The 18,554-nt window shown below is 41.4% G+C and overlaps 1 protein-coding gene across 24 annotated transcripts in view; it reads left to right on the forward strand.

The window, feature by feature from the left end:
- Positions 1-12,399, forward strand: part of scrib (scribble planar cell polarity protein) — a 59,700-nt gene extending 47,301 nt beyond the window's left edge. For 15 of the 24 annotated variants that reach the window (XM_070281984.1, XM_070281982.1, XM_070281981.1 and 12 more), the window contains 2 exons: positions 208-393; positions 2,480-9,388. In XM_070281984.1, coding sequence (XP_070138085.1) covers positions 208-393; positions 2,480-4,114 — 1,821 coding nt within the window. In that variant the 3' untranslated portion in view covers positions 4,115-9,388. Of the gene's footprint in view, positions 1-207; positions 394-2,479; positions 9,389-11,900 lie in introns of those variants that run through there. The other 9 variants (XM_070281986.1, XM_017237256.3, XM_017237251.3 and 6 more) reach the window with 3 other exon arrangements.
- The last annotated feature ends 6,155 nt before the right edge of the window (positions 12,400-18,554 follow it).

Genomic DNA, 18,554 nt, shown 5'->3' on the forward strand with positions numbered 1-18,554 from the left:
TAAGCCACATGGTTTGCTTGACTAACTAACCGCAAGTTACTACTAATCTGCATCGAGCGTAACTAATGAGAGGACCCCGATCGAGAGAAGAGCCCCCCATTGGAATCCTTATAGAACCCTATAGATGTATCTATCCCTACCACTTTCTCACCTTCTCTCTTTCTTGCTCCTTTCTTTTTTTTGTTTGTTTGTGCCTCCACTAATCAGGCTCAGCCGAAAATAGTCTTTCCCAAAATTGCCATAAAATCGAGCGACGGTCCAGTCATCGTGCGCGAACGTGAGAAAATCCTCGATGAGAAGATTGTGCGCCGCACTGAGGAGGTGCCCTGCCCCATTACGGGGCGACCTCAACTGCGCACTGTCGAGTACATCGAGAAAATCATCGAGACGGAGGTTAGCCCACAAAATTCTCTAAATTGAAACCAGCAATTACTGTACAGTACATATAGATACGTATACCAATTGGCACCGATTTGAGTTTTGTTAGAACGTTGCGTTTTAGCCACACTACTCCTAGACTCCTAGTTTCTGTTGCCGTTTCTCTATGTGTGTGTTTTTGTCTCTTGTGTATATTGTACCCTAATCGTTTCCATTTAACTTGTATGTAGTCTATAATTTCGGTTGCACCTCTCAACATTTAATGCACCCCCACAAAACACTCGACCCGATACACTTGCCGTCTCTCATTGTACAAAGCAAACATCTCACGAAGCCCAGAATTCCCCAGCACAGTCTTAATTATTTTATAGAGCTCATCATTTTTATGGTCTGTCAAGGAGCCTCTTGTCCGCCCTCTAGTCTGCTTCCTTTGTCCTGAAAACTTTCCGGCCACGGAGATGTTGAGATGTTGTCGCCGGACTGTTGTTGAGTAAAACAAATTTTAATATCCACCGAGCACTCCGAGTTGCCAAGGGGATTTTGTTGACATTTCTCCGGCTTACGCGACCAGGTGGTCCACGCCCAGCTTCCAGCCCACCAGACCTACCACCCATAGCCCATCGGAAAACCACCTAACCCAGGCTAAAGTGCACCGCATAAAAAGGACAATAAGCCACTTGCGAGCCACCTACGCGAAAAGGTTACCAACCAGAAATCATTGGCAGTTATTGTGGCCGTTTTGAGTGACGCGGTTGGGGGCTCTGGTTGTGCTTTTGCCTCAGGGTCGAACCCAAGCCCTCAGCCCCAAAGAGTTTCATTGTCTGTTTTAGGGTTTGTTGTTGTCACGTGTCTATAAAGCAACGAAAACGACGGCGGCAATAACGACGATGTCGACCGTCATTTGGGGCTTGATTCTGGATACAATTTTTAGTATGCAAACGCATTATAATGACGCGCTGCTTTTTTTATGGCCGAGTCCATTAAAATTAAAGCAAAAGTTTTTTGTTTTGCGGCAGCATCGTTTTAATGAGTTTCAAAATAAATACTTATAAAAAGAATGCAAATAAAAACAGAAAAAACAAACAAATAAGCAGACAAGCCAGCGAGTAAGCCAACAAACACGCAAAGCATTTTATGCGCTATTGTTATTCAGCGGGCACGTGTTGTTGGGTCTGAGAATAGACGGTGGTGCTGGGTTTGGTTTTCAATTTGCAAACGGAAGGAAATAGTCCCATCTGAAACAAGAATGTCAACAACACGAAGAATCGTTGCCTCTTTAGCCCCCGGAGCTCGGGGTCACCACTGCATCTGAATCTGAATCTGAAGCCGTATCTGAACCTGAATCCGACTGAGAATCCGGCTGTGGTTTCGTTCTGGTAATTCGAGGGCAACAAAAAAAGAAGAAAACTTTGCCTTAGGCAGCGTTGAGGGTCGAAACTTTGCTTTGCCGCCTGGCCGGAGGCTGACCCCGATGCAACGAATGCGCCGCAGGATGCCGCTGGAGCAGCTTCTGTTCTCGGGTTGCACAGTGCTGCCTGTCAGCTGCAAGGAAGCAGCAGTTTGCAGCAGGACTTAGTTTCAGCTTATCGTCCTGCCATAGACTACTCTCTCCCTTTTCCTTTCCCTGTACTTAGACAAGATGAAAATGCAGGCAATTTTCCTTTTATCCAGCAGCGGTAGTCGTTTGTCAATTTACCTCATATCACGTATACGCCCCGTCTGACAGACTGCAAGGCCTGTGCGTGCTTACCTCGTTTCCAAAATTGCCCAGGTCGTGATCGGATCAACTCGAACCTTAACAGTATTGCACGTTCAGCCTTTTCATAATTACTAATGACACCTCTCACACCTACTATAGATATATGTAGTATGTTTTCACCTTAGCCCACTATTTGTACTCACAACCTCACATTATTTCTGGTGACTGTCAGCTGCTCGTTTTCCACCTCGCTGTATAAATTAGCTTTAAGCGCTTTTAGCGAAACGTCCTTGGTTGTGGCTGCCTTTGCCTGCTCAGTTGCTTTCCTTCCGTCGCTTCCATTAGTAGTTAGTGTGTGCCGCCAAACCGAATGCACAACCAATTCGCCTCATCTCTACTCAGGTGGAGACTTGCAAGGAGCGCATCATATCCTTGGAGCTGCAGGTGCCCGAATCCGAGGAGGGGACGCTCGATGACACCCAACCGCCGCTGGAGCTACAAGACGAAGAAGACGATGATTTCGATGAGGAGGACGAAGACGATGACGAGGACTATGAGGAGGAGGAGGAAGACACTGCCTCCATTGTCACCGTCCAGGCCAACAACGAGAAGTTGTTCCTGCGCCACGACTCGGACACCTATGGTCCCTCGTCCATCGAGAGTTCGGCATCCGGCAAGGTGCGCATCAAACCTGCGCCCCTGTCCCTCCACCAAACACTGGCCAAGGAGACGACAATTGTCGAGGTGCTGAACCCAGTTATAGGGGGCGATGGCACTCCGCGCACCATCCACGTGAGTGGCAGGGCTCCCTTTGACGATGACTATGACGATGACGACGACGAGTCCTTCGAACAGGGGGCGGTGGCTGTTCTGCGCAGCGAAACTTTTGTGCTGCCCGCGGGCGCCGGAGGCGAAAGGTCTGAGCTGTCATTAAATGCAAAAATGAAAACCGTGCTCGAGGAGCTGCTGGAGAACGAGCGCGTTAAATTGAATTTGCAGAAGAGCCTCGAGGGGGAGGAGGAGGAGGACGACGAGGGCAGCAGTGCCTATGGCGACGCGCGCGACGATGTGGAGAGCGATGCCGCCTACGGGGATGCCGTCGATGATGTTGTTGACTTTGGCCGTGCAACTAATGACCAGGACGATGCCAAGAATGGCAATCAGCAGCTGCTGGAGGAGCTGATAAAGGACAGCAACCGCAACACAATCATTGCTAAATTGGCGGGCCAATTGTCGGACGATGATGATGAGGAAGAGGACGACGACGAGGAGGAGAGTAGCGACTCTTCTGACGAGGAGAGCGACGACTCCGACGAGGAGGATAATGCCGAAGAGCAGCTTAACGTCACCTATGTGCAGGGCGCCCAGGTGATCGAGAATCTCAACACGGCGGCGGCCACTGGTGGCGGCAAGCTGCACAAGTCCCAGACCTACACCGCCATCAAGCAGGCCGAAGAAGAGGCGGCAAAGGAGCTGGATGCGGAAGAGGATGAAGCCGTATCCGAGCCTGAGAGGGGTCCATGTGGTTCCCATACTCTGGCCCAGCTCCAGGCCGAGCAACGGGCGCTGGCCGAGATCTCAAAGCAGCTGCGCAAATCCGTGGAGGACTTGCTCAGCGCCGATGGTGGCACTGTGGTGGAGACACAGCGCACCTACACCCTTCCGGCGGCCAGTGACAGTGCGGCCGTGGTCACCGTCACCGAGGTGATCAAGAAGCAGAAGCAGCGAAAGGGCGAGTCTGGCGAGGCCATCTTCAACAGGCTGCTGAGCGGCGATGGGGCGGCGGAGCGTCAGGTCTTCGATCGGCAGCAGGGCGAGACTGTCACCACCACGACCACCACAACAGAGGCTGTCAGTCCGGATGACAACGACCAGCCGAGCACCAGTGTGGTGACCACCACCACGCGGACCGTGTCGAACATTGTTACCAGTGGCATTCCCCGGCCCGAGACCAGCAAGCCGGGCAATCGCAACGGGAACGGCAATGGCAACAATAATAACCGCAACAAGAACAAGCGAAAGGGCAAAAAGAAGTAAAGTGGCCGGCAAGCTGGTTAGCTGGCAAGGCTACAGATATTGCGTATACGCCGTGTGGTGGGTATCTGAGATCCAAGCAAACACGCACGCACAAAGTACAGAAATACGCACACACCTAAATATAAAAAAACAGCCCACATATCAGCGTGTTGGCCAGTTCTCTACCATTATGTACCCACTAACTGTATACATATGTATATACATATGTATATAATTAAATGTTTGCACCATAAGTTTTCAATAAAAAAAATTATCTTTATTTTTCTTATGTCCAACTGGTTACAAATATTCTTTATTTGAAGAACACCAACCTACTACTTGTAGATCTTAAACTGAACTTCACTCCTAACTCTGACTTCTTTTACGATCAAACCTCGGTTTTGGAGCTTTCGAGCTTTACTTGAGTGTGTTTATTCTAATTGAGTGTGTTTTATTGTTTAGGCTGAGAACTTTCCCGATTGGACTTTGGATTCTTGCTTTTGAATTTGTTTTTGTCTTTGGTCCCGAAATTTGAGTTTTACGATTGGGTTTGGGGATCTGAATTATGGGAACGTGCTGAATGCATGTTTCCCTCGGTCTGTTTAGTCTGAGGATTTTTGTTTATAAGTACTTTTCCATCCTCAATTATGTTTAGGTCTGATTTGGGCTAGGATCATGTTCGGTGCATTTGCCTATTTGAATCTAAGTCTCAAGGGTAAGTTCTGACAAATACTTAATGTGTATGTGTGAGTGTGTGGGTGTGTGGACATTTACATAGTTTATGTATAATGCTATGGATATGTCACTCCCCCAACCTTTGAATTTGGCCTGTCCTCAGGTCGATAGATTTGGGTATAACATGAGATGCTCTCCTATGTTCATATTAGGTTGATCGTTTACAATTTCTGGAATCTTTGGTGTTTCTTCCTTTGGTTTTACATATTTTACAATTAGTTTCTTCGGTAAACTTTTGAACTTATAGAATAGATACAAAGATAAACTTATAATTGTAATTATAAAAGTAGTTGTTGTTATTATTTGGAATACATTATAATATTTTGTGTGTGTTTTTATAATTTCTTTTGTTTGGATATATGCTAGCGGTTCTAGTTTTGTTACATTATTACTGACATAAACTGTTTGGGTGTAATCTGCCATTGTATTTGAAAGGATAAATTCATTCAATTGAACCGAACAATTAAGGATTTTGATAAGGTTACTTCCGCTTATAGAAATTTCTTTATTAATGCAATTTTGATTTAAAAATGTTTTAGGGATGTTCCATGTCAATAAAATATTTGGTTCAATATAATCAATTTGAAAATTTTTATGAGTTTTAGTGTATTTACAACCTGTATTTTCTTGTTTAATTATTCCATTTATACATTCGTCAAATACAATCTTTCCTGTTTCTTTATCAAATACTTTTTCATCATGTAGGAAATACTTATTGATCGTGTTCTCTGTTAGTATGTTATTGTCTTCATCTGGGTAGGGAATAATTTCGAAAACAGGGGCTTTAAATATTTCGGTAGGAATGTGGGACATAATCAGAATTTCATTTGTATTAGTTTTGAGCCAAGTGGAAGTTTTGATTTTAAGCAATTTCTCGGAATTCACCTGTTTTAAATTATCATGTTTTAAAAGTTTGGGGTTAAAAATTCCAAGTCTAGTTAGTTGCATTCCTAACTCAATGTCTTCTATGTATTCTGTGAAGTGTTGTAGATTAAATATTAGGACGTTAGCCTGTTGCTCTTTCTCTTCCTCGTCTCTAAATTTGTTGATTAAATCTAATCCATTGTTTACGACATCAATAATCTTATTCAAATCATTACTTTGAATACTATTCTCAGTTAGTGTATCGATTTTCTGTTCTAACTCTTCTTTATCATCCTGATCCAATGTTCCAAATAAGTATTTGTAAGTTGTTCCTACAATGTTTAGCAACCCTCTTTTGCTACGTTTTGCGATTTTAATACCATTAATTTCTCGTTGAAGTTTTCCCACTAAATATTCTATCTGCAATGTTCCTTTGAATTCACATGCTTCTTCTACTAATTTCTCAAAGATTTGTTCTGTTTTCGTAATATTTATGCTTATAAAGTGATTCTCATAATTAGTTGGAATGTCTATCGTGCCTGTTTTAAACATTAAGTATCCATTTTGGGCTTTTATCGGATTTATTTCGATGTTTTGTCCATTCGTCATTTGAATTGAAGTAGTTAATATAATCATAAACATAATAATTTTATAGAGGTTGTTGAATCCATTAGGTTTCTTCTGTTTGTCTGGAATTGTTATATTTACTTTTATTAATTATTTTTTTCTTTTTAAATTTAGATTTATAATGAGTAATTTTCCTGCCTCTATTGGTTTCTTCAAAATGTTTCTCATCAACTTGTCTGATATTTCCTGTCTTTTTAAACGGGTTAGTTGTTTTTGATTTTACTAACGGAGATTGCTTATATTTGGTATCTATTTCATAATCATGTCTGTCTTTATTTAGTTGATTAATCTTATTGATTTTCTTATCCTGTGTATCATAATCGGGTGTTCCTGCATACATGAAAATATCGGCTGGTACTCTGTTTGTAGCATTATGTTTTGTTTTGTGATTATAAATGTAAAGTATTAACTCGAATTTAGTGTACCTATTTTCGATATTTGTCTCACTTCCAATGATTCGTAGTTTTTCATTAACTGTCTTATGGAATCTTTCTACGTCTGATATACCATTCTTACTTGTTGTTACCTGAATTTTTACTCCTTCCGAATCTAACCAGTTGTGTAAAGCTACACACATAAATGCTGAATCCTTATCTACTTTAATTTCTTGTGGTTTTCCCATTTCATTAAATACTTTCATTATTGCTCTTTTCGCTTCTAGCCAATCTTTACTTGTTATTTCTACTAATGAAGCAAATTTTGAATACACGTCAATACAAGATAAAAACTGTTGATTACCTACTATATAAAAATCCATTACGTATTTTTCACGGATGTTTTGTATTTCTGGGGTGGTTTCGAAAGAAAGTTTTGTGTTTCTATGTTCTGTTTTAGATATGTTACAAATTTCGCACTCGTTAATAATGTTCTGGATTAAGTTTTGATGGTCAGGGAAATAGTATTTTTCTTTGAACCAATTAATTGTTTTTTCTATTCCTGGATGTAATAGTTCTTTATGTCTTCCCAATATTTTCTCCTTGAATTCTGCGTATGTCAAGATATCTTCTAATTTAGTTGTGCATCTTACTAATTTTGTTAAATGATTAGAATTGATTATTTCTACGAAAACTTTCTGGAATGTTGGGAAATCTGAGTCATTGTGCATGTAAATAGCGCTTTTCTTTGTACATAAATATTCTTTAATTATTTCTTTTGCCAGGTCTTCAGTCATTTCTTTATAAGTTATTTTGATTTTGATTTTATGAAAATAATGCTGTACGTTCGTTTGGTCTTCATTTCCTTTTATTAATTCGATTTGTCTAGGGAAATAATTGAATGGTCGTTCCGTTATTGGTATGTAATTTTGGTTGTCTTCCTGTGCACTATGTACGGTTGCGCCTACACTTTCGGCTACTTCTCCTAACATATTTTCTTCTATTTTGGTTCGGGATAAAGCGTCCGCTACATAATTTTCTTTTCCGGGTAAATATTTAATTTCGTAATCAAATTCATTTAATTTTATTTTCCATCTCTGTAACTTCATGTTTGGTTCTTTGATATTATTCAGCCAAACAAGAGGTTTATGATCACTGAGTATTTCAAAACGTCTTCCGAATAAGTAAGATCTGAAATATTTCGTTGCCCAAACGATCGCTAACAATTCTTTTTCTATCGTGGCATAATTGATTTCATGTTCGTTTAAAGTTCTGCTTGCATAACATACGGGTTTATGGTTTTGTGATAACACTGCACCGATTGCTATATTACTTGCATCAGTTGTTAAAGAAAATGTTTTACTGAAATCAGGATAAATAAGTATTGGATCTGAAGTAATAAGTACTTTTAATTTTTCGAATGCTTCTATGTAATTTTTACACTTTATATCAATTACTGCTCCTTTTTTTAATTTAACTGTCATTGGTTTTACAATATTAGCGAAATTAGGAATGAATTTGCGATAGAAGCCGCATAGTCCTAAAAATGATTTTATTTGTTTTGGGGTCTTAGGTATTGGAAAGTTAGTTATAGCATTGGTTTTATTAGGATTAGGTTTGATACCACTTGTAGTTACGATATGACCTAAAAATTCTGTTTCCTTTTTCATGAATTCACATTTATCCAATTGTAATTTCAAATTGGCATTCCTTAATTTTCCAAAAACTTTCTTAAGAGACAAAATATGTTCTTCCAATGAAGTGGAGAAAATAATGATGTCATCCAGGTATACTAAACAATCTTTATAGATTAAATCTTCTAAGAGATTGTTCATACATCTTTGGAAAGTTGCAGGGGCGTTTTTAAGACCAAATGGCATACGGGTATATTCATAATGCCCATGTTTAGTTGAAAATGCAGTTTTTGCTATGGAATTTTCATCCATTTGAATTTGGTGGAAGCCTTTGGCTAAATCGAGTGTTGTAAAATATTGGCATTTTCCTAATTTGTCTAGAATTTCATCCATTCTAGGGATCGGAAATTTATCGTTTATTGTGATTTCATTTAAACTCCTATAATCTATTACTAATCTGAATTTTTTCTTTCCTGAAGCATCGCTTTTCTTTGGGACTATCCAGATTGGTGAACAATAAGGAGATTTCGACTTTCGAATTATTCCTTGTTTAATCATCTCAGTAATTTGTGTATTAACTTCTTCGTCAAAAGCTTGCGCATATTTGTATGGCTTTTTATATATCGGGTCTTCGTGTTTTGTTTGTATTGAATGTTTTATTGTACTAGTAAAAGTCAAATTTTCACCTTCCTTGTACTGAATATCTTTGAATTCAAACAAAACCCTTTTTAAATCTTTCTTTTCCTCTTCATTTAAATGTTCGAGACGAAATTCGTTGCATTCTCTAAGTTCGTTGTTTATGGAAAAATTAAATGAGTCATCTTCTGATAGAGGTGGATTAAGGCAATCTTGTGCGGTCTCATCCTTTTCCTCTTTCTTTTCGATTGACTTTGGGCTAAGGCATTTTGGTGCGGTCTTGCCCTTTTTAATTTCTTGTTCGGATGATTTTGAGCTAAGGCATTTTAGTGCGGTCTTGCCCTCTTTATCATCTTCACCATATTCAATGAAAAGTTTTTTGTCTCCTAACGTAATTGATTCATCTTCATAATCTATCTTAGCTTTACTTTCTTTCAAAAAATCTCTGCCTATAAGTATGTCATAATTCTCTGAGAATTTGTGTAAGAAAAATTTTTGTTTTACTGGGCAAATTTTACTGGGATTTAATGTAATGCTTTTAAGTAAGTTAATTGGTCCATTTATTGTATAGACTTTCTGATTTTCGTTAGTTTCTGCAAAATTTCCTGAGTTTTCTCTCATGATGTTAATGGAAGATCCTGTATCGATCATTGCTTTGAGAGTTTTACCTTTGACTACTACTCTGATATAAGGATACTGTTTTCGTTTTCCGAGGCTATTTGCTGAAAATTTACGTCCATTCTACTTTGGGCGCTTTCACTTTCTCTCTGTCTCTTAACAGGTGCATTTGGAGAATTATTAGAAGTTGATGCCTGATAATTCATGGGGTTCTGAGCTCTACCTTGATTTAAATTCCTTCTGAGTTCATGATAGTTGCCTTGGTTTTGGTTTCTGGCAGGTGAATTCGGAATATTTGTTGGATTGCTTGATCCTGGATTATAATTCAAATAATTATTTGAGTTATGTCGGGGATAATGATTTGAATTATTTCTCGAGTAATTTTGATTCTGTCTTGAATTACCCAAATTCCTACGTTGATCATAATACCTGGTTTTATAATTATCGTATGGATCTGAATCCCAATGGCCTAGAGTCATGGCTGCCTCTTTTAAGTTAGTAATAGTTGTAATATCTCTTTTCGATAGTGAATTATACAATCTGTCCGGAAGTTTCTTTTCAATGCAATCCCTGATTGTTTTGTTCAATGAACTTGTATAAATTGTTTTATCTGTCTGATCCATTTCTAAATCTAACTTATTTAAAACTACGGATGACCTGATTTTAAGTTCGTTTATGAACTTACTGATGCTCCCTGGGTAAGGTGTTTGATGTACGTGGCGGATGACATCTTCGTATGGCCTATGGTCCTTGAATGCTTTGATCAGGGCCAGTTTCGTCTGCATCCATGTTGTGGTTTTTTCTTCTGCGATGACTGCTTGTGCTGAGTCAATAATGGTCCTCTCGATGGCCCCGTAGATGATATGGTTTTGCCTCACATCCTGTGTTGGGTATAACTGCAACAGATACTCGACCCGTGTAATGAATCGGCTGAGCTCTATTGGGTTGCCGTCGAAATAAGGCAGTTCCTTGATTTGTCCAATCAATTGATTGAGATGGATCTCGGATAACTGTGGTGTCGCCATTTTTATCGCTTTTGAAGTTTTTGTATTGCAATATTGTCGCACGAAAATTCGTGGAGTTATTGACCGAATTGGATTTTTAATTAATTGTCTTTATATACAGTCGCACTGCACATAAATTCTTTTGCGGATTTCTTTTAGTCACTTTCGCTGATCAGGATAAACTAGTCGTATAGTATTATCCTTCTTTGTTGATCAGTACCGATAACTTGGTGTAAGGACCTTTTTAGAAATCCTACCGACTGCGCCAATTAAATGTTTGCACCATAAGTTTTCAATAAAAAAAATTATCTTTATTTTTCTTATGTCCAACTGGTTACAAATATTCTTTATTTGAAGAACACCAACCTACTACTTGTAGATCTTAAACTGAACTTCACTCCTAACTCTGACTTCTTTTACGATCAAACCTCGGTTTTGGAGCTTTCGAGCTTTACTTGAGTGTGTTTATTCTAATTGAGTGTGTTTTATTGTTTAGGCTGAGAACTTTCCCGATTGGACTTTGGATTCTTGCTTTTGAATTTGTTTTTGTCTTTGGTCCCGAAATTTGAGTTTTACGATTGGGTTTGGGGATCTGAATTATGGGAACGTGCTGAATGCATGTTTCCCTCGGTCTGTTTAGTCTGAGGATTTTTGTTTATAAGTACTTTTCCATCCTCAATTATGTTTAGGTCTGATTTGGGCTAGGATCATGTTCGGTGCATTTGCCTATTTGAATCTAAGTCTCAAGGGTAAGTTCTGACAAATACTTAATGTGTATGTGTGAGTGTGTGGGTGTGTGGACATTTACATAGTTTATGTATAATGCTATGGATATGTCACTATATGTATCTATGTACGATATGCGCATATGTATTGATATTAATTAATTGTGCAAATAATGTGTCCCCTGCATTTACAAACTCATTTGTTACTAATCATTAAACGGCTCGCATTAAATAAAAATATTTTCATTGCAAATTGAAAACACATCGAAAGACGAACGAAAAACAGCAAGAATTTAAAATTAAATGTAATATTGTGCAGAAACCACAAAGAAACGACTGCAACAACAATACCTACTATAATCCGAAACATGAGCCCATCCAAATTAAATTAACAATAATATCTGCGACAAACAGACCGAAACGTACGAGAAAAAAAAAAATGACAAAAATCTTATTTAATTAAATTAAATAATTTCATTTTGTTTGCATTTAACTATCATTTGCATAAAGCATTTGGTTTTTTCCCCTCATTTTTAATTGCAAGGGCTCCTTTTTTAGTTTTGCAATTAAATTTACGTTTTATGTTCTAGCAGAAAAAGTAGATGCGATTCTAATTGCAAATCTGAACCGAAATCCGTGCCCAGCAGCCGGCCGAAGTATTCACGATGATCCTTCTTAACCAATGTATCAACTCTAAGCATTCCGACTGCCCGCATTTTGGGGCTTATTCGTCTTAATTTTAGCCATAAGCAAACCTGAAACCGAGCCCATTTGGATGGGAAAGATGCGAGCCGCCTACCTACGACGCAAACGACTAGAGAACATAAATCAAATAATCGTATATTGTAACTTTAGTTAGTCGAGTGAGTAAGTGCGTCCAGTTGTAATCCCTAGTATATATCGTATGTAGAACACAATGCATAAGCACAACTATGACAAATGTCCTGTGGCGATTTCAGTTTTTCACCTTTATACAAATGTAAAAAATGTTTACAAGCAATTTTATGTAATACCTATGATATTTAGTGTGTAATTCTATCTTTTATAAATGCAAAGCAGATACGGATAATCGAAAGAAAATAAACAATAATTGTATGCATTTTGAATCAAAAACAAGTGTGGCTTTTTAAATGAAATTATTCCCTTGAATGGTGGGCTTGCCTGAAAAAGATTTTTTGTCATCATCTCGCCGTGAGCGTATAATTATGCCAAATGGATTTCCGCAAAAATAATCCATATCTATAAACAGAATGGCGTTTATTTTTGTGCGGCTTAAAAGCAGCAAAAAATAGAATTGAGAGTTCAGCACTTTGCTGCCACCAGATCTCTGTCTAAAAATATTCACGTACCAGGTAAGTGACTTGTATTACATGTATACATGTAATTGACATTTGGGTTGCATAACTCGCAAAAAATTGTAAAATATGACTAAAGGTAAGGTTTTTTATCTATGCGGCGAACAGACACCCATTCCCCATTGAATAGAGCCGAGTGTGTGTACTACGTATGTCGAGTCTATGTATATGGCAAGCAGGAAGGCGCTGCCACGGCGTGATGGAAGATAGAAATGATGGAGGACGAGAGCCAGTTCCACAACTAGAACGCACAACAAACGCCTTCCGACATCGCCTGTTGAGGTAGTCAAATAGATAGACAGCTGGCAGTGGGCGGTGACTGCTAATGTGAAAATCGTTAGAATACACTCAATGGGTGGAGAAGTAGGAGAACTTTCCACCGGAATTGCAGGCTCACGTTCCCGTTCCCGTTGCCTTTCGAGTTTCAGAGCTGCAGAGCTGCTGCTGCAATGTGCATAATACGATTTGAAGTGCGCAGCATACGAGATACTTCTTACATCGGTATGCACTTGCGTCAGCATCTTAAATATTTCATGCGCTGCAATTGAATTAAGCCCTGCTGAATGCTCGCAGTTGGCCCTGTTGCTGCTGCTGCTGATGTAGATGTTGGCTGCCGCGTGTTGCATGTTGCATGTGCCGAGTGCAGGGCTTCTGCTACGGTCAGGTCCTGCGTCGGTGGCCGCACTGAGGAAGACAAATGAATGAGGCAGTCCCTCGGCGATGCCCTTGACCGCCCGCCGCCTTTTTCACGCTCTCCCGGCTCCGGCATTAGCATTTTCGCAGCCATCAGGCTGCATCCTTCATGAACAGGCAACGTTGCAGCCGTGACGCTAATGCAACCGCCGTTTGGCTACATACCAGCATCATCCGTAGCCAACCAATGCATGGCGCATTAATCAAAATCTCATTTTGGAGGGCTGTACCAGCATCAGGACCCCAGCTCCCAGCCAGGCACAAACATCCTGACATTGTTTACGTGGCCGGAGAATGGAAAAACAAAAACAGTTTGTCATATTTTAATACACTCCAGTGGTCCGACAATGCAGTTGGTGGGAGGGCGAGAACAAGCTGCGCTGTCGTGGCCAAAAATCCAGCCAATTGTCGTCCCCTGTCACATTTAATAGGATTATGCTTGGTTAAACACAAATATCCTTGGACACACCCGCACACACACACCCCCACAAATGGAGAAAAAAGACAGGACAGAAGACACGCTCGGGGCGAGTGGGTGCCACATAAATTTACAACATTTGCTCCTCGAAATTTTTTACATTACACACATAAATCCTGGAAAGATGCTTCTAGCTAGCTAGTACTGGTTGCTGGTCGTCGAAACCTCTTGAAAAATGTCCACTGTTTGTTTGTAAAGCCCAGCCTCGCACACACTCCGTCACAGGATGTGAGGGGCACACAGGTAAGCTCATGTGGGCAGGTGAGAGCTGAGAACGGAGCGTTACTGTCTACGTTACAGTCCCAGTCCTTGGTCCTTGGGCGCGTGCTCGTCGTGCTATTTGCGCCGCCCGTTGCTGAGTTATCTGGCAAATAATGGAACGTGCTGTGCAGATGATGCGTTTTCATAAATTTTAAATAAGCACAGCAGCTGGCGTGGGAATCCCAGAGCAGCGGACGGACACAGACCCGGCTCCGGATTCAAAGCTGGAGGCGAATCCGCATCAGGAGCCCACGCCAAGACGATGGAGTACGGTCTGTGCTAGTGCATAATATTCCGTTTTATTCGAAAGTTTAGCCGAGTTTGCTTAACGCCTGCCTCAAGTTGGCTGATTCATTTATCAGGCACTTTATCAGCGGCTATCGGGCAGAATGCAGTCTCAGACGGACACTAAAATATCTATGGGGACTTTAAATAGAATTCTTCTTCAGCGAGGGCGTGCATAGAGAAAATATATCCTGACGAAGGACATTAAAATTTTATTTTCTAAGAAATTCTTATTTATAATTTCGTACTTTCATTCCTAGAAATTCTAATGGGATTACCTATTTAACAGGAAACAGAAAAGCTTGCCCCTCGGAGTTTTACTCGGAATTTTCGATTCACGGAATATACTCAAAGGTCAAGTAACAATTTTCTTATATTTTTGAACTGAAAGGCTAAGAGTTTTCGCCGAGTGACCTAAAACTATCCAATAGAGAGTAGCTCCTTGTGACAGGAATCCCATGAAAAGGCCATTGGCGAACAGACAATGAGTGGCCAGTGCGGATGGGCTGATGGCCTGATGGTCTCAGTCTGGGCCATAAAAATGCATAGTCCGCATTGCAATTTTGATTGGACCACCCCTTGCCCAGTCCCCGTTCAACCCAGTTGTTGTTGTGGCGCTCCTCCAGCCTGTTGCTGTTTTGACCAAAAAGGGAAAACTGGGAGAAGCGCATGCGCTGGAAGGGAGCACAAACTGTTGCAGTCGCCACTACAAACATTGCCCCTCCGAGGGCCTTTTTATCCGATGCCTTATCCAGAGGAGGTCTGAGGCCTGCCCGCCTGCCAGGCTATAATAGCTGCTTGCGTGGGGCAGGTCCCCAAGGGACTCTCGGCCTTAGTGTCGCCCTCGTCCTCATCTTCGTCGGCTGGAAGCCTATGCAAAGTTCGCTTTTTGTTTCTTCGCTCGTTTGGCTGGAAAGTACGAGGGTTTGTGCTGGCTTTGGAGTCACCGAGCTTACTCCACCCACAAAAAGCCACTATAGCCCACTGTTATCCCCGGCCGCCCAGCTCGTGCCACTTTTTTGCTGTCTTCCTTATTTTTTTTTTGTGCTGCCTGTCTTGGCGCTGTTCCTCTTTTTCGCACCACTGCGGCAACTGCTGCTTTGCAATTGCAATTTTCAAGGATATGCTTGAAACAGATTTATATGGAGGGCTCAGTACGTGCGGAATTTATTAATGCTGCCCCCGAGCAGGCACCCGTCCCATTTCATACCCTTCAGCCTCAGCCCTCAACTCCCTATCATTAGCTGACGGCCAACAATGATGCCGCCAGCCCGGGTTACGTAAGGTGAGGTGCGCACTGGTGGGGCATACAGGTGGCGGGCATATCGAAGTTTGCACATTAATAATGAGCTGTGTGTTAAGGTGAGAGCGCTGAAATTTGAATCCTGTATATGTTTGTGTTGCATTTGGTATTACGAGATTTCCGCCACCCCCTTCGCCTCAAACGCAAATGGAAACAGACACCGCGAGGCACGGTGTTTGTTGCCTGTGTCCGCGAACTTTTGCTCCAAATCCAAACCGGTTAGGCATCCGGAGGTGGGAATGGCTACCGAGGACCTGTGCTCCATGGGTGGTGGGTGATGGTGGATGGGCCGCTTTTCGGTGGTACAGAACAGCGATCACGTACACGCATTAACGAACTTCGGTGCTCAAAGTGCAGTCGAAAGGCAAACAACACTAACAAAGCTGCCAGACTCTTTTCGCCGTAAAAGTTTATCTGTGTTTGTGCAGTTGGCAAGGGTTCCCTTGGCAATAAGGCTTCCAAGCCAGGAGCGAAAACATTAAAGGAGTCTGCTGGAAACAAAAGCTGACGAGATTCTGAGTACTAGTGGCTACGGTTTAGCATATAAAGGCGAAGAACAACAAAATTAATTTTAACTCCTACAAGCCCATTACAAGGACTACCATTACATTTTTAAAAGTTTTAAAAACTGAATTTTACCTTTGGAAGCCTTTAAAACCAAAATCTCATTAAAGGGGAAAGAATCTTTTGAAATTTGATAATCTTAATTCACTTTTCTTATCTTAACAAGGTAGATTGAAAAACGTATTGGTTTTTTTTCCGAACTTCAGTGCTGTTCTCGAAGTTATTTTAATTGCGAATATATTTTCCCATTATGCTCCCTCAATTAATTTTCCATCCGGCTCAACTCTCGTTAATTAATTTCCATACATGCCCGCTTTTCGGGTAAGATAGTTGGAGCTTGGGATTTCGTTTGAGTTAAGTTTCATGCCAGCTCATCCAGCCAGCCGGCACTTCATCAACTGGCCACAGTGCATCGGGCGGGCGGAAAAATCTGTTAAATTGGATGGTTGCGAGCTCTACGAGCTACGAGCCGTCGAGGCAAGCCCCATCTCAATTTGCATACATTTTGATTGTGATTATCCAGGGCCACTGATTTAAATACGGACGGATAAGGATGTGGGCGGACAGCGCCAGGACGCCGCCTCGGCTGACTGCATGTGGCACCCGGAGCTCTCCGAGCTCATTAATAAACACGGCGCCCTGTCCTGGCACCGCATCCCATCGCAACGCATCGGAATCCATCAAGAGTAACAGTAACAACAACGCGGCAAACGCAATTCTGTGGCTTGTCCGGCGATTCCTCCGCTGATGACGAACTTGTGGTCAGTTAGTTCGTTGGCTGGGCCATTTCCAGCTCATTGTTTTCCATTGGTAAATACCCGGCATGCCTTTAAATCGCTTGAATGAAGCGTATGCCCTACGACCATACATACTAAAGGCATGTTTTTAAAATTCTTTTTAATTAAAATAACATTGACTGAGTGTGAATTGGACATGTATTGCCAGTCAAAAGCACTTACTTCAATGATTGTGCAATGCAATTATTGTGAACGCTGCTGCATTAAGTTATGCAGACTATTTAACAACCAAATTTAATCGAATTCGTAATTGGAGTATTAAAAATTAACGAAAGGAAAATTCAGTAGGGCACTTTAAGCTTATGCAGTATTTATTTAAAGATTTAAAACTAGGTAATTATGATACTTTAATGCCAGTTGTATGGTTTTTTATGTAAACCTTTCCGAAATGAAAGTGAAAGTTGGCTGACTGCTTGTCCTTCGATCCTTGGAGCTATTACATCTCAGATATAGAAAAATGAAGTCTCGGAGGACCTAGATAGCCCGGTGCTTCCATTTCTCATCAGCATGAGCCCAGCTCAGCAGCCATCAGCAGTGGCAGCAGTCGTTTTCGCTGTCTGTTTCAGCCACAGCATCGGCAACTTAGCTGCACTCAACATTAGTTTGTTATCAACGCTCGATTGCTGGGGAAAATTGAAAAATATTGTCGCAGAGCTGTGCGGGTCGCGAAAGCGGATCCCCAGGCTGAGCCACAGGAAGCAGTTGAGCCCGAGATACAAGGAGCAGCTGCTCCGGATGCTCTGGCTGCTCCGGTCGCTCCTCCCTCTAATGATGGATTGCGCTGAAAGTGTCTTAAGCTCACACGCGCGAACTCTTCAAATAAAAGTTTTCAAATGTCGTCGATGCAGGCGCAAGACGAAAGATATCCATCCTGCTGCTGCCACCCCGGGGCCCGGGGCCGTGCTCCATTTTCGCCATAAAAACTTTACTTTTGATTTTGCATGAGCCGAACCTGCTAGTCTCTAAAACTATTTGGGTTAGCTAAGTTGCAAGCTGTGAGCTGGGAGCTGTGAGCTGCGGGTTGCTGGGTGATAAAGCAGCCCATTGCTAACTTTAAGTGCACTCTGTGCTCCGTTTAGTTGGAGAATTTTTCGCAACGAAATAAATCATCTTGATCGAGCGAACTCTGTCCGGTGGAGGAATATTAAAGCGAGCGCTGCAAAATCGAATTTAAGCAATGTTTCCTTGCTACTGCAGCTGTTGCAGACAGATAAAAGAGCAGAAGTGAAAAATTGTTCAATATTTTCCCAGAATGCCCTTCGGCAGGAGAACAACTTGAAAGCATTTACGTTTTATTTATTACTCTCAAAGGCGCTTAGACGTGGTAATGAAAGCTGTCGAATATCTTAAACAATTATTGAAATTCGCCCAGAGATATGAGACTCTGGCCAAGAACAAGAACTTTCCATTTGCGCATTAATTCTGTATTTATGACAACCAAAAGCGGAGAGCAAAACTTGTTGCACCTGTCCTGGCAAAAACACGATTCATTTGTCAGCCACTCCAGG

This window comes from Drosophila bipectinata, chromosome 3R (assembly GCF_030179905.1).
Source record: "Drosophila bipectinata strain 14024-0381.07 chromosome 3R, DbipHiC1v2, whole genome shotgun sequence".
Taxonomy (NCBI): Eukaryota; Metazoa; Arthropoda; class Insecta; order Diptera; family Drosophilidae; genus Drosophila; species Drosophila bipectinata.